The sequence below is a fragment of the Rhincodon typus genome, chromosome 34, assembly GCF_021869965.1.
Source record: "Rhincodon typus isolate 14 chromosome 34, sRhiTyp1.1, whole genome shotgun sequence".
Lineage (NCBI taxonomy): Eukaryota > Metazoa > Chordata > Chondrichthyes > Orectolobiformes > Rhincodontidae > Rhincodon > Rhincodon typus.
In genome coordinates this window covers 1,866,082-1,881,927 of record NC_063365.1, presented here as the reverse complement: position 1 = coordinate 1,881,927, position 15,846 = coordinate 1,866,082, and the positions used below count along the sequence as shown (strand labels likewise).

Sequence of the window (15,846 nt, the reverse complement as noted above, 5' to 3'; positions counted from 1 at the left end):
CAATGGATAGGCAATGTCAGACATTTAAAGAAAACATGGATGAACTTCAACAATTGTACATCCCTGTCTGGCGTAAGAGTAAAACAGGGAAGGAGGTTCAACCATGGCTAACAAGGGAAATCAGGAACAGTGTTAAAGCCAAAGAAGATGCAGGTAAATTGGCCAGAAAAAACAGCAAACCCAAGTACTGGGAGAAATTTAAAATTCAGCAAGAGGACGACAAAGGGTTTAATTCAGAAAGGGAAAACAGAATTTGAAAGCGAGCTTGCAGAAAACAAAACTGACTGCAAAAGCTTCTACAGATATGTGAAGAGAAAAAGACTGGTGAATACAAATATAGGTCCCTTCCAGTTAGAATCAGGTGAATTAATAATGGACAAAGAGATGGCAGACCAGTTGAACAAATACTTTGGATCTGTCTTCACTAAGAAGAACACAAATAATCTTCAGGAAATGCTAGGGAACAGAGGATCAAGTGTGAAGGAGGAACTGAAGGAAATCCTCATTAGTCGGGAAATGGGAAAATGATGGGATTAAAACCCGATAAGTCCCCTGGGCCTGATGTTCTGTATCCCAGAGTACTTAAGGAAGTGGCCCTAGAACTAACAGATGCATTGGTGATCGCTTTCCAGCATTCTGTAGACTCTGGAAGAGTTCCAATGGACTGGAGGGTAGCTGATGTAACTCCATCCTTTAAGAGAGGAGGGAGAGAGAAAATGAGGAATTATAGGCCAGTTAGCCCGACATCAGTGGTGGGGAAAATGCTGGAATCAATCTTTAAGGATGTAATAACTGAGCATTTGGAAAATGGGGACAGAATCGGTTCTAGTCCGCATGGATTCACTAAAGGGAAATCATGCTTGACAAATCACCTGGAATTTTTTGAGGATGTGACCAGTAGAGTAGACGGGTGAATCAGTAGATGTTCGGTATCTGGACTGTCAAAAGCCTTTTGACAAGGTTCCACACAAGAGATTAGTAACGAAAATTAAAAGCTCATGATATTAGAGGCAATGAATTGAGAACTGGTTGGCAAACAGGAAGCAGAGAGTTGGAATAAATGGGTCCTTTTCAGAGTAGTAGGCAGTGACAAGTGGGGTGCTGCAGGGTTCAGTGCTGGGACCTCAGCTATTCACAATATGCATTAACAATTTGGACAAAGGAACTGAATGCTACATCTTTAAATTTGCAGAGGAGACGAAGCTGGGTGGCAGTGTGTGCTGTGAGGAGAAGTGTGTGCTAAGAGGCTGCAGCATGACAGACTGGCTGAGTAGGCAAATACTTGACAAATGCAATATAATGTCGATAAATGTGAGGTTATCCAATTTGGTCACAAAAACAGGAAGGCAGATTATTATCTGAATGGTGGCAGTTTAGGAAAAGATGAGGTGTAACGAGATTTGGGTGTCATGTTGGAACAGTCACTAAAGGTTGGCATGTGGGTGCAGCAGGCAGTGAGGAAAGCTAATGGCATGATCTCCTTCATAGCGAGACGTTGAGGGTATCAGAGTAAGGATGTCTTGCTGCAGTTATACAGGGCCTTGGCGAGGCCACACCTTGAATACTGTGTGCAGGTTTGGTCTCCTAGTCTGAGGAAGGACATTCTTGCGATTGATGGAGTCCAGCGAAGGTTCATCAGACTGATTCCTGGAATGGCAGGACTGACAGAGGGAAAACTGGATCAACTCGGCTTGTATTTAGAAGAACGAAGGGGTATCTCAGAAACACAAAATCCTGATGGGCTGGACAGGCTAGATGTGGGAAGAATGTTCCAGATGTTGGGAAGTTCAGAACAAAGGGTCACGGTCTAAGAATAAAGGGTAAACCATTCAGGACTGAGATGAGGAAGAATCTCTTCACTCAGTTGTGATCCTGTGTAATTCTCTCCCTCATGAAGCTGTTGGGGCCAGTTCATTAGATATATTCAAGGGGTATGGGGAAGGGCAGGAATGGGATACTGAGATTGCATGACCAGCCATGATCATATTGAATGGTGATGCAGGCTTGAAGGGCTGAATGGCCTACTCCTGCACGTATTTTCTATATTTCTATACTTGTGCTTTTCATGCATTCTATGAAAGATGGATACAAAACACTTGTTGAAAGTCTCCAACAGTCCTTTTTCCATTAATTCCAGTTTCACTCTTTAAGGGACCAATGGTCACTTCAGTTCTTCTTTTTAAGAGTTTTGTAGAAGCTTTACTGCCTGTTTTTATATTCCAAACTATTTTTCTCTCATATTTCCATCTGTCCCTTTGTGAGTTCAAGTTTTCCAAAACTTGTTGCCTACCACTAATTTTTGCAGGATTGTATACCATTTCTTTCACTTTGATACCACACTTAATTTCATTAGTTAGCCACAAATCATGCACCATTCTGTAGAGCATAAATGTTAGCCAATGCTTCATCAGTTTCCTTTCTAATCTAATCCTTTTTAGACAACGCGTCTTCATACTCTTGTAATTGCCTTTTGTTAACTTTATCTAAGAGAGGGAGTGAGAAAGAGGTGGAGCGAGGTGGTCAGGGGACAAAGGGCAAGGATGAGGGGCAGTAAGCAGTAGCGGTATGACAAGCAGGCTGCAGGAAACACAACCATGAACCACAAGCCACCTGGCAACTGCAAAGTGGATATCGGTGCTTTATTTGTTATTCACTCATGGGACATGGGCATCATTGGTTGGCCAGTATTTATTACCCATCCCGAGTTGCTCTTGAGAAGATGGTGGTGAGCTGCTATGTAGAGTATCATTCAGAAACAGTAAACTCTTGAAGGAATGTAGTGTGGGGCGTGACAGCAGGGATAGATATCATTATCGAAAATGTATTGGCAAGATTGGAGCAGAGGATAATGAGAGCGTAGCAGTTATGTCCATAGAGGTAGACAAAGATAAAGGAATAGTAAAGCAGTTTTGATTACAGGAGGGAAGATTGCACTACACTTGTACTCAAAAGTGCAAGTGTAGTGGCCATGGTCAAATATGGGAGGGTGGGAACTTGATTCAAGTGGGAAAATTGAGCATTTAGGTGGATGGAAAGAGCATATTCGTGGAACTTGAGGTAAAGGTGAAAAAAGATTTGGGCATGAGTTTAAGAGGATGGGGGTCTCCAGCACAAGCTTATTTAAGAGCATGGAGGAGGAAACTGGTGCCTAAGAAAGGAGCTAGTCAATTTCCCCCACGTCCTAGGGAAAGCAGGAATTCTTATTTCAGTTACTAAAGTCACGGGCACAACAAAATAAAAAGCCACAAATCGCTTCAGTCATGGGAAACAGATGACAAAAATAGGTGGGAGAGCAAGTCATGAGGATAACAGAGTTGACAGAGGCATTTGGAAAGGTTAAAAGATTTGCAAAAAAATGGTAGATAGCATATGTAGGAAAATTAATGATGATGCACTTTGGAAGGAAAAAAACTGGGGATGAATATCATTCAAATGGAGAAAGCCTGCTGAAAAGTGCAGCACACAGGGAAGCTGAGCCCTATCGAACCCAAAAGGTAAACTTTTTTTTCTCCACATGTGCTGTCAGAGCTGCTGAGCTTTTGCAGCATTTTCTGCTTTTGCTCGCTTGCGGGCCGTTGTGCATGAATCAAAAGTATAGCACACATGTCTGGCAGGTAATAGGGAAGGCAAATGAAGAAGAGTCATCTACACTCTAAACATTAGCTTGCTTTCTCTCCATGGATGTTGCCTGACCTGCTGTCATCTCCAGCAGTTTTTGTTTTCAGGTAAATGGAATGTTGGCCTTTATTTCAAAGAAATGGAGTGTAAAAATAGAAAAGTTAAAATTATACAAGACACTACACCTGGAATACTCCGAACAATTTTGGTAGCTTATGTAACAAAAGATACACTGGCATTGCAGACAATTCAGAGAAAGTTCACTTGGTTGATCCCAGATACAAAGGGATATAAGGAGAGGCTGAGTAGCTTGGACCTGTACTCACTGGAGTTCAAAGAATGAGAGGTGAGGGCGGGGTGAGGAATTGACAGTGTAGATGCAGAGTTGTTTTGACTTGTGGAACAGTCTAGGACCAAAGGGCATAATCTTAATCTAAGAGATTCCCTATTTTATAGAGAGATGGGGAGGAATTTCCTCTCTCAGAAGGTAGTGAACCTGTGCAATTCTTTTTTCCAAGACGGCTGAGAAGGCTGGGTCAGTTTGCTCGAGGCGGAGGTAAATAGGTTATTTAATCAATAAGGGAATCAAGGGTTATGGGGATAAAGCTGAAAGTGGAGTTGAAGATTATCAGTACAGCTCCTACATTTTATGGTCTCATTATGGAAACAAGTCAAATCTATAACAGAGTGAGGGGAAAGGATCAACAAACAAACAAACACTGATTAGCTGTTACTCAATGGGCTGCACTGGAACAAATTTCCTGAAGAGGAATTTCCAAAGAGCTGTTACCCCTGTGGGATGGAAACAGTAAACCATTCACACGTAAATGTTGAACAAATGATAAAGAACTTATTTTTGCACTTTAGTTATCACCCAAAGTCCATGGAAAAGATCAAAACAGTGATCAAAATTAACAAAAGCTCTTGAATGTGACTTTTTAAAAGATAATTTCTCCTCATATTCTCCTGAAGTGCTGCTACTGCAACAGCCATTTACATTATGGACATGATCAAAGCATGAAATACTTACTTTTCTAATATCTTCTAAACTATGAATTTCTGGAGAAAGTCCTCCATGAACACAAAGAAACTGCTGGTTTAGAAGTGCAGCAAGAGGAAGGCAGTCAAAAGCATCCATACAAGCATCATACACTCTTTCGGAATACTTGATTTTACCTATTTAAACAAAAGGAGGGATTAATAATCTGGTCTTGCATTTGTGCCTATTAAATAGCTACTGCAATTAAATATTTATATTTATCTACATCCCATTGGTAACATTTACTGACATTCCTCTTCCCCCCCCAATAGGAAATCATCTTTTGTAACGTTTATCCATAGGGTTCCCAAGTAGAGACCTTCAACTGCACAGAGCTTGTTACTATTATAACCTCTTGACCAGACAACAGTTCATGCTTCTCTTCCTATTTCCCCTTTCTCATGATGTTCATTTGTTGGACTGATAACTCCCATATGATCCAAGTTGCTTGGTCAGTTAGGGCTATATTCACTGCAGCTTGAAGAAAGAAGGGCGATCTTATAAAAATATACAACATTCTAACAGGACTAGACAGGGTAAACGTAGACAGATATTCTCAATGACCAGGAAGTCCAGAACCAAGGGTCACAATCTAAGGATTGGGGTAAGCCATTTAGGGCGGAGATGTGAGAAAATGTTTTCACCCAGAGTGGTAAGTCTGTGAAATTCTCTGCCATAGAAAGCAGTTGAGGTCAAAACATTGAATGCTTTCGAGGAGTTTAAACACAGTCGCGAAGTCTAAAGGGATTAAAGAGTACAGGGAGAGAGCAGGAGCTGGGTACACAATAGCAGCGTTCAAGAAGCACTTGGACGAACACATGCATAGGTAGGGAATGGAGGGATACTGATCCTGTAAGTGAAGATAGTTCTTAGTATGGAAGGGTAAAATGTGGCAGCACAGGCTTGGAGGGCCAAAGGGCCTGTTCCTGCTGTATTGTTCTTTGTTCTACTGAATTGGATGACCACCCCTGATCACTGAGCTGTGGAGCATGCTCAAAAGGCTGAATGGCCTACTCCCACTCCTATTTTGTGTTTCTACATTTACCCAGGCTCTAATCACTCTCCACTGAATAAAAAATACTTCCCATGTAGGAAATGGGCAGTGGGAGTGAGCCAGACACACAATTGCAAGGCACCCAACAGCCATGCTCGATGTTATCCTCACCTAGTATTCAAACGTTCCAGGACTGAGAATCTGGCAGATTTCATCACCCACCAGCTTGGGTGCAGAAGCCAAGCATCATTGCTACCATAACAGATTAAACTCAGAACAGGCTGGAATTAAAACCAAGGTCTTGCCATTGTGAAATGGGCACTCACTGCTGCAAAGCAGCTCAGCAAGAACACTAAGGCCTGTTGCAAAAAATAATTTTACCATCTCATGAGGAAATCTCCATGACTATGAACGATTTACCTTGAGGGCCAATCACCAACAACTGCTCCACAGTGTCACAAAGACTAGACTAAAAGGTGACTCTGAAAAATTTGATTTTGGATGCACAAGTATCAAAGAGCTATCCAGTACACTTGTTACCAACCATATGGAAAAAACCTTCCCCATTAAAGTTAAAGGCAACTCCATGAAAAATAACCTCAATTATTCAATTCACTGTTTCTGTGACCGGGCTATGGAGACTGAAGATTAACCATTTCAGACTCTATGCAAATATCACAGTGTTACTGTTTGCCCATTCTTCTTAACTGCAGAACTGTACAGTCCTCCCAGTCTACAGTAACCACAGGGCCAACCCTAGAATTAGGGTCTAGTCACCAAACCTCCAGAATTCTGTACAGCTACAGAATACAAGTCATGGACTTAACCTCAAACAGTGCAACAGAAGTCAACAGTTACTTACATTCTTGTTTAAAGGTGAAATATTCCGTGAGGTGTCGGCATTCATGATTCCCGCGCAAAAGGAACAACGTATTTGGGTACAGAATTTTAAGAGCCCACAAGTAGAGTACACACTGTAAAGAAAAACATCTAATTAGGATTCAGGTTAACATATACAACAGCTTGCCTCAAACCAATGGAAAGGTTAACTCAGGAGTTACAACACGCAATAGTTTAATTTCAATACTTCAGATTTGCATTCTACACCTTGACGGGTGATTTTTGTCCAACTTTGTTTTAAACACTGGTGAATGGACATTATTGCTAGACAATGGGAAAGACTTAACATTCCCTCATCTTCAAGTCATCGATGCCAGCATGAATCACTCCACAAAGTGGTGAAACCCCAGGATTGAGGGGGTGGAGGCAGGTGTTCAGTGGGTAAAATGGTTTGGAAGAACAGGTCAGAGGCGAGGAATTCTGCAGCAAACAACTCATCTCTGACTTCGGCCTTGAAGGTAGTAGACAGAAGTTTATCAGAAAACTCTCCATTTGCTGGATGGGCACAGTTCTAACAACATTCAAGCAGCTTCACACCATTAGAACAAACCAGCAAGTTTGATTGCCACTCCACCTACAAATCTTCAATGATTACTCCCTTCAGCACCAATGTACACTGGTAGCGTGCACCACCCAAAAGATGTAATGTCGTAACTTATGAAGGCTTGTTTGACAGCACCCTTCAACCATGAGACCTTTACCCCCTAGGAAGCCACTGTCATAAAATATATGGAAACACCACCACCTGCAAGAACCCCTCCAAGCTACACTACATCCAGCCTTGGAACCATCTTGTCCTTCCTTCATTGTCACTGGGTCAAAATCCTTGAGCTTACTTCTGGACAACATTATGCACATCTATAAAAGGACTGCATTAGTTCATGGCATTTGGTATAGGCAGTAAATGCTGGTCCAGCCAATTTCATCCACGTCCCATGAATGACTAAAACAAAAAGTCTGGAAAATCCTCCTGGATCCACAGAACAAAATGTTTTTAAGGCTGCATTACCGGTGTGTGAAAAATGTTGCACTGGATTTTGCAATTGCATTGCTTTTTGGGAACTCCTGCATTAAATACTCCCAACACAGATACAGCACAAGGCCCATCGGCCCAACAAGTCCACATCAACCCTCAGAGCATCCCACCCAGACCCATCCCCCTATAACCCACCTAATTTATACATCCCTGAACACCATGGGCAACTTAGCATGGTCAATCCACCTAGCCTGCACATCTTTGGACTATGGGAGGAAACCGGAGCACCGGGAGGAAACCGTAGCACCAGGAGGAAACCCATGCAGACACGGGGAGAACGTGCAAACTCAACAAGACAATTGCCCGAGGGTGGAATTGAACCTGGGTTCCTGGTGCTGTGAGGCAGCAGTGCTAACCACCGAGCCACCGTGTCGCCCCAAATATGGAGAAACTGTTGCTGCCAGTTGACCAAAAAAACTGAATTAAGATAAACAGCAAAATAACCAGTACTGAGACATGAATTTATTATTAAATGCATCAAATTATTCTTCTTCTTTGGCAGCTCCTCAGGATTGATAATATTCTAGGATCCAATTCCTAGAAAGGGTGATGGAAGATGAATCAACACCGTGTGGGGCTGGAGAAACACAGCAGGTCAGGCAGCATCACAGGAGCAGGTAGGTCAATGTTTCGGCTCTGATGAAGGGTCCTGACCTGAAACGTCTACTCTCCTGCTCCTCTGATGGAGCCTGACGTGCAGTGTTCCTCCAGTCCCACACAGTGTTGACTCTGACTCCAGCATCTGCAGTTCTTGCTATCTCTCTTGGCAGAAGATGATTCAGTAGCAATTTTCAAAAGGCAAACAGACATACAAGTGAAAAGGAAAATTAGCAGGGAAGTTTGTCTAAGGGGCAGCTGTTTCAAACAAAGGGCTGGATGGCCTCTTTCAGTACTATGATTCCAGAATGGTTTCTCCTAAGACGAGTGTGCCACCAATACCAGTGGATACTGTTAAGGTGTAATAAAACAAAAATGCAAGCATAAATATTTAAGGGCAGATGTGGTTAGCAGTGTTGAGTGTGGAAAACTGAGCAAACAGTGTAGATCCTACTCAAAGGTCATCCAGGCTTGTAAGGACAGTACGTTGGTGAGGCCTTTTCTGGTCACCCCATTATAGGGAGGATATTATTAAGGTGGAGAGCGCTCAGAAGATGATTTACCAGGATGTTGCCAGGAATGGAGGGTCTGAGTTAAGTAGAGGCTGGATAGATTGGAACATTTTTCCACAAGTGTAGGAGACTGATGGGTGACCTTAGAGGTTTATAAAATCATAAGGGGTGTGAATAAGGTGAATAGCAGGTGTCTTTCCCCCAGGGTGTGGATTTTCAAGACTAGGAGGTTTTTTGCTTTTTCTGTAAAAAGGGGAGAGGAGAAAGATTACTAAAAGACACACAGAGCATTTTTTTTTCCTTTTTAACACATTAATTCATGTGTGGAATGAACTTCCAGAGGAAGTGGTGGATACAGGTACAGTTACAACATTTAAAAGATATTTGGACAGGTACGTGAATAAGAAATGTCTGGAGGGATATGGGCTGAGCACAGGCAGGTGGGACTACTTTAATTTGGGATTATGGTTGGCATGGACTGATTGGGCTGAAGAGTATATTGCTGTGCTGTATGACTGACTCTAGGAATGGCAGACAGCTGGCATAACCATCCTCAGGATTCTACCTCTCAAACTTAAATTTCTGTACCTACAGGTCAGTTGATACTTAAGTGTCTGTCTAGTAGAATCATGGAATCATAGGTTATAGAATCCCTACAGTGTGGAAACAGATCCTTTGGCCCAACAAGTCCACACTGACCATCAGAGCACCCACCCCAAACCCATCCCCCTATAACCCACCTAATGTTCAAATCCCTGAATACTACCGGCAATTTAGCATGACCAATCCACATAGCCTGCACGTCTTTGGACTGTGGGAGGAAACCGGAGGACCCGGAGGAAACCCACGCAGACACGGGGAGAATGTGCAAACTACGCACAGGCAGTCGCCCGAGGGTGGAATTGAACCCGGGTCCCTGGCGGTGTGAGGCAGCAGTGCTAACCACTGTTCCAACGTGCCCCCCAAAGAAAGAAATAAAAAGCTTTTGGCTTTCCCCAAGGATTCATGGTCATAATTGGACTCTTAATTCCAGATTTCCTTTTATTGAATTCAAATTCCACCATCTGCCACAGCAGGATTCTAACCCAGCTCCCCAGATTTAACAGTCCAGCAATAGTACCACTAGGCCATCGCCTCCTCTTCAGAATCCAGAGCAATTTTCTAGTTTTCTGTTAGATATACTAATTTTGTACAAACTGGAGATGATTATCTCAGAAGAAATACAGCAATCAACAGTTGTGGCCTATGGCAAAGGACAATAAGCAAAGACATCTGAAAGTCCTGAAAAAGATGACTGTAGATTAGCATACAGGCAGATCAGGACTTCACAGGTGGTAATACCTGATTTACATGTCCATCCATGTTCGAGAACAGAAAGGTAAATTAATGCTTGGCTAATAAGCAATGACAGAGGAGCTCACTGTTAGGCATTAATGCTAATGCATTAATCCTAGGACAGATGGGTTCGTTTCTGCAAGGACAGCTGCATCAGGGCAGGGATAATGCAAATAGCAACATGCTTAAAAATGAAAGTCATAAGGTATTAGATTAGAATGGATAAGGCCTGGAAAGATGAAATCAACCAGGAACAGCTAATAGATAAGAATGAAATAACTAGGGATAATTTTCATGCAGAAACAATTTAGCCAAGGGGCTATGAGGAATAAAACAGATGGATGATATACGAACAGGAAAATACTGAAGAGAAGACAGGGAGTACAAAAGTCACTAAAAATGCAGTGCTTAAAAAAGTAAAAATCAACTAAATTGGGAAAAGTAGAAGCAAATATTTTACTATCTTTCACAAACAGCAAGTAATGTCAGCTGTATTAATTTTAATTTTGAGATTGCTAACATTAAGTTTTATAGCATAAAAGATATGACATATTATATCACAGATTAGTTATTATCCCATTAAAGAGAGGAACTATCTAATTACCTCAATAGCTGACTCCTATTTCTACATTACAGGAAGATCTAGACTTAAATCAAAATCTGGCTCTAAACTAGATGAGAAAGGAAAACAAATTCTGGCCAAGAATCTATTCAGATGGAATGGAGAAAGTATGGAAAAAATAAGCTAACAGAGGGAGTAGCAACACTGGTATAACAGGGAACATGTGCTAATGTCGATCAGGGAGGAATACAGAATATAGTTGGAGCTCAATGATTATAAAAAGGACTTTAAAAAAAAAAAGAGCATTTCACAACCTCCAAATTGTGAAAAGGGAATCAGAGGAAATCTGCTGTTAGGCTAAAAACATGAGTTGAAGTAAAATTGTTTGAGGGACTTTGCCCTTATTAATTGTGGCAGTGAGACTAAACAGAGAAGAGAGAATAACGCAACTAAAACATATATAGGACTACTTCTTCAAACCGTGCCTCAACAAGTGCATGAGGGCAAAGACGCTGTTTGATCCGGGAAAGTGTCCCAAAAAGGCAACATTCAATTCATTTAGTAAATTAGTGATTTCTTTAAGGGTGTGGTCAGAGCTTTATAACCAGCGCTAGAGCCAGGATCAAGATAGCCAAAGGGTTCCCATTGTTGAACATTATGCATTGTGCTCTGCTAGCAGGAGTACTTGTGACAGCACTGACTGAGAACAGGATGAGGCTAACTGTTCATAGCACAACCCTGCAGAACTATATACTCATCAAATGCGGGCCAGAAACCTCAGGATTTGAGCACATATTGACATCCCTCATCTGTAGAAGCTACCCCTCCTTCTCAAAAGCTGAAAAAGTGTGTATGTATGTGACAGACAAATTAGCTCTCCTGATCCGCTTGTCTACACAAAGAACGTAAACATTGCTAAAAAGGAGACAAGTCAAGCTTTTCTACCTGCATTCATTAGGAGATCACAAGAAATGGATACCAATTTATACAGCTTGAAAGACAATGCTAATCGATTGGATCATCGATGGCATAAAGATGCAACAAGAACAGTTAACTGCCAATCTTAGTTCTCAGACCAACTCTATTGGTTGTCAAGTGAATGCATTAAAAATAAGCAGTCTCGCAGACTGCTTTTTGCTTCCCAACAGAAAAAGGTGTAATGTATGAATCTTTCAGCTTACATTAAACAAATCCTATAGCATCTACCATGGGCAAATTAATCACACAGTGAACTATGCTGATAGTCTTAAATTGGTTTCCAGTATAATTGTTGACGTGTCCAATCCAGAATCACATCAATTGATGGATAGATTGTCTGCAGGCTTGCCACGACAGGCTGGTTGAACATGATCAACATGCTACCCTCTACAACTAGTGAGCAGAACATGCTGTTTGTTACAGTCCAACAGTCACTGGGATGTATAACCCATATACTTGGCATCAAGTTGGCAGTGAAACTCTTATCCCATTACTCATTTGTATGGTTAGGGAAAATGTCTCTTTGGCTTTACAGCAGCTTGCCGTTAGTGAAGAAAACCACTTGTCAGTTTACTGCCACGTAGCAGCTTGAGACTGCTACCTTCGCCTGTTATTCACATTTGAGATATCATCCCCTTCCAGGGTAAACTGGGCACTATTCAGGATCAGGAAGTGGTTGACATAGGCTTTTTCACAAAATACACAACATACAATGAGTAATGTTTTCATTAGGGTAGCCATTATCATGCCGGAAAAAAATTCTTTTCACAATTTTAAGCTCTGTACCACCAAGTAGTTACACAATATAGAGTGACAGTTAATTTTTGCAATTTATGGGAAAAACAACATGGTGTTACTACTTTTCACCAGTGTGGATGTATTTAACGTGAGTACATAAACACAAATCTAAAAATCTATTATCCATATAAAAAGTGCTGCCAGGTGTACCTATATGGACTCTAGCTGTGGCTGCACTTTTATGGGATTATGTGGAACATTCACATTTCCAAAGCTACCCAGACTCCTTCACAACTCTTCATGGTACATTGATGATAGTATTAGTGCCAAGTCTGATTCTGCCCCTGAACTGGAATTTCCATGTTTTCTCAATTTCTTATTGTCCACCTCCGACTGCACCCTTGCTCGACTCCTGCCATTTCTGGCAATTGTGTAGAAACTAATATTCATTATAAGCCTATTAACTTCCACAGCTACCTCAACTACATTTCTTCATTCCCTGGATCCTATAAAGGATTCTCCTAGTTCATCTGTCTCCAACACATCTGTTCCACTGATGCGAGCTCCATACAGCACTCCTGAAATGCCTTTACTCTCAACCAAGAATTCCCCAATCATAGTTGGCAATGCCTTCTGCTCTCACAGTTTCTCTTCTTTCCGAGAACCATGAAAGGGCTCCCTTCATCCTCATCTTCCATCTCAGCATTATTTACTTGCAGAAATTTCTGCCACTAAACTTAATCCCCCCCTTCTCTCTCCTTTCAGCATTCCAAAGGGAGCAGTCTTCCACAATACCCGGGTCTGCACTTCAAATCACTCTAATGTCCCTCCATTTCCTTGGTACATTCCCACGAAAATTGAAATGTAACACCTGCCCTTTTTACCTCCTCTCTCTTCAATGTACAAGGCCCCAAACGCTCATTATATGTAAGGCAGAGACTAGAGTCTCTTTCTTTTAATGTAGTCCACTGCATTCACAACTCAGGTGTGGTCTCCTCTACACTGGGGAGGCAAAACAAAAATTGGGTAACCAATTTGGGGACTCTTTATTCAGATCAGAAACACAACCCAGTTTCCCTTGACCTGTCATGTTAATTTTCCACCTTACTCTTGTGCTGTTGGTCCTTTACTGTTTCAGTGAGGATCAATACGCTTGAGAAGCACCACCTCACATTTCATTTACACAATTGGCAGCCTTTTGGATTCAATATGGAGAATTTCAGAATGTCTCCAATTTTCTTTTCTTTGTACGTATTGGTGATTCTCTTCTTTTCCCTTTCAGAGAACACACCTGTTCTTAGCTCATCTTTGGTTTCTTTTCTTGCCTCATCTCTACTCCCTTTTGCCTTGTACCATCAAACTGTTCTGAGGAAGGGTCACCAGACCCAAAACGTTAACTGATTTTTTTCATCACAGATGCTGCCAGACCTGCTGAGCTTTTCCAGCAACTTCGGTTTTTGTTCCTGATTTACAGCATCCACAGTTCTTTCGGTTTTTATCTGCCATTAAACTATTCTGCTTTCCACCCCACAGATCTTTTTGTTCTTGTCTCACCGATGCCTTGCTTAAAACTTATTAAATCTGAAATATTTCCTAATTCTACTGAAAAGACATTGATCTGAAACATTAACTGTTTCTCTCTCCACAGATGCTACCTGACCTGGAGTTTCTCCACATTTTCTCAGATTTTATTTCAGATCTCTGGCACCTGCATTTTCTTGCTTTTACTTTGCTCTTCCTCAGAGTGCCCTAAAACTGTACTTTGCTCAGAGAACCAGCATGAAAATGCATCCACTAAATACACAAGAAAAAGTTAGGACTGGCGCAAGAGATATAAGTGAAGTTTCAAACACAATCTAACTTCTTTGGCATGGAAAACTACATTTTATGAATGTGAAGCCTCATTTTGTAAGAATTTAAGTACGGGACACAACAGATTTTTATTTTTTGTCTCTATTGATCCCAACTTCTTTCCCTCTTTACTTTGCTGAGTACAATTTTACAATTATTTTAATTTACACTTCCTCATTTAGTCACCATCTCTCAATGGGGATTCTTCAATTTGATTGTTGGAAGAGCCAGGATGTTGCTTGCTCTAATCACAAATCCCTCATGCAGGCTGCTGTGTTAAAACTGCTTATCATATACCATCAGTAGTCACTTAAAAGCCTGTATAAAATCTCTGGACAGCCATGGGCATCAACTGCAGACATTGTTCCTTTGCCCCTGACCACAACATCCAGCCCATGCCGTTTCTGCATTTATTACTGAAATCTGCCAGCCAGGTTATGTAACTTACTCAAAGCCAACAGCAACTGAAAATTTCAAATGGGAAAAGGCATAGTTAAGATTCAAACATGAAAAAAGATTTAATACTACTATCAGCAGCCTCTAAACAGCAGCAAAAACATGATTTAAAAATAAATAGTATTGGTGGTTCACTGAAGTGCTTTAGCCTTTTCCAGAAGAAAGCCCAAATAACACTACAGTTGCATACCCGCTTTACTAAAACTGAAAACAAAAACTGCATATTCACAGGCTATCAGTGCCACTTTTCTGGCATTTCTCCAATTTTGCTGGAGCAAAGTACTTAAATGTAATACTATGCTTACTTGAACAATTAGTTACTGCTCACGAAAGTGCTTTGACTGCAGACTACTTGCTGCTGCAGGATTAGGGGGCAATCTTTCTTTACTCACTTTGCTCAACACGCAGATCAATGAGAGGCATGAGCAATTAGTAGCAATAACCCTAACCCATGATCAGAAAGAATAAATGTATGAACCCACCTGCCAGCTGGACAAAGATCAGAAACAGAACATGGTCTTTCGATTTAATGTCACATTCAGTTTTATCTCAGTTCCAGCAGTACAGTATCTTTCAATGCAGCTAAACATTTTATGCTGAACTGCAGATCGAAGCCTGTGTGGTTTAACAGTCATCAATATCTGATAATATTGAATGTGACCCCATAACTTAAAAAGCACTTGCTTTGGAAAGGGAACAAAAGAAACTGGTATGTTGTCTAATTCAAAAGTGAAAATCCAAACACTTTATTAACAGAGATGACAAGATGTACAGCTGGATGAACACAGCAAGCCAAGCAGCATCAGAGGAGCAGGAAGGCTGACGTTTCGGGCCTAGACCCTTCTTCAGAAATGGGGGAGGGGAAGGGGGTTCTGAAATAAATAGGGAGGCAGATAAAAGATGGATAGAGGAGAAGATAGGTGGAGAGGAGACAGACAGGTCAAAGAGGCGGGGATGGAGCCAGTAAAGGTGAGTGTAGGTGGGGAGTTAGGGCGGAGATAGGTCAGTCCAGGGAGGATGGACAGGTCAAGGGGGCGGGATGAGGTTAGTAGGTAGGAGATCGGGGTGGGCGTTGAGGTGGGAGGAGGGGATAGGTGGGAGGAAGGACAGGTTAGGAAGGCAGGGACAAGCTGGGGTGGTTTTGGGAAGCAGTAGGGGGAGCGGAGATTTTAAAGCTTGTGAAGTCCACATTGATACCATTGGGCTGCAGGGTTCCCAAGCAGAATATGA

At 41.7% G+C, this 15,846-nt stretch overlaps 1 protein-coding gene and 1 non-coding gene across 4 annotated transcripts in view; both read right to left on the bottom strand.

Moving 5' to 3' along the window:
- Positions 1-15,846, bottom strand: part of LOC109928191 (serine/threonine-protein phosphatase 2B catalytic subunit beta isoform) — a 71,953-nt gene that overhangs the window by 35,914 nt on the left and 20,193 nt on the right. For all 3 annotated transcript variants that reach the window (XM_048616258.1, XM_048616260.1, XM_048616259.1), the window contains 2 exons: positions 6,514-6,625; positions 4,649-4,794 (listed from right to left, as the gene is read on the bottom strand). In XM_048616258.1, the coding sequence (XP_048472215.1) occupies positions 4,649-4,794; positions 6,514-6,625 (258 nt within the window). The remainder of the gene's footprint in view (positions 1-4,648; positions 4,795-6,513; positions 6,626-15,846) is intronic.
- Positions 6,265-6,402, bottom strand: LOC125486888. The gene has a single exon (XR_007265506.1). It is a non-coding gene; the product is annotated as a small nucleolar RNA SNORA84 (small nucleolar RNA).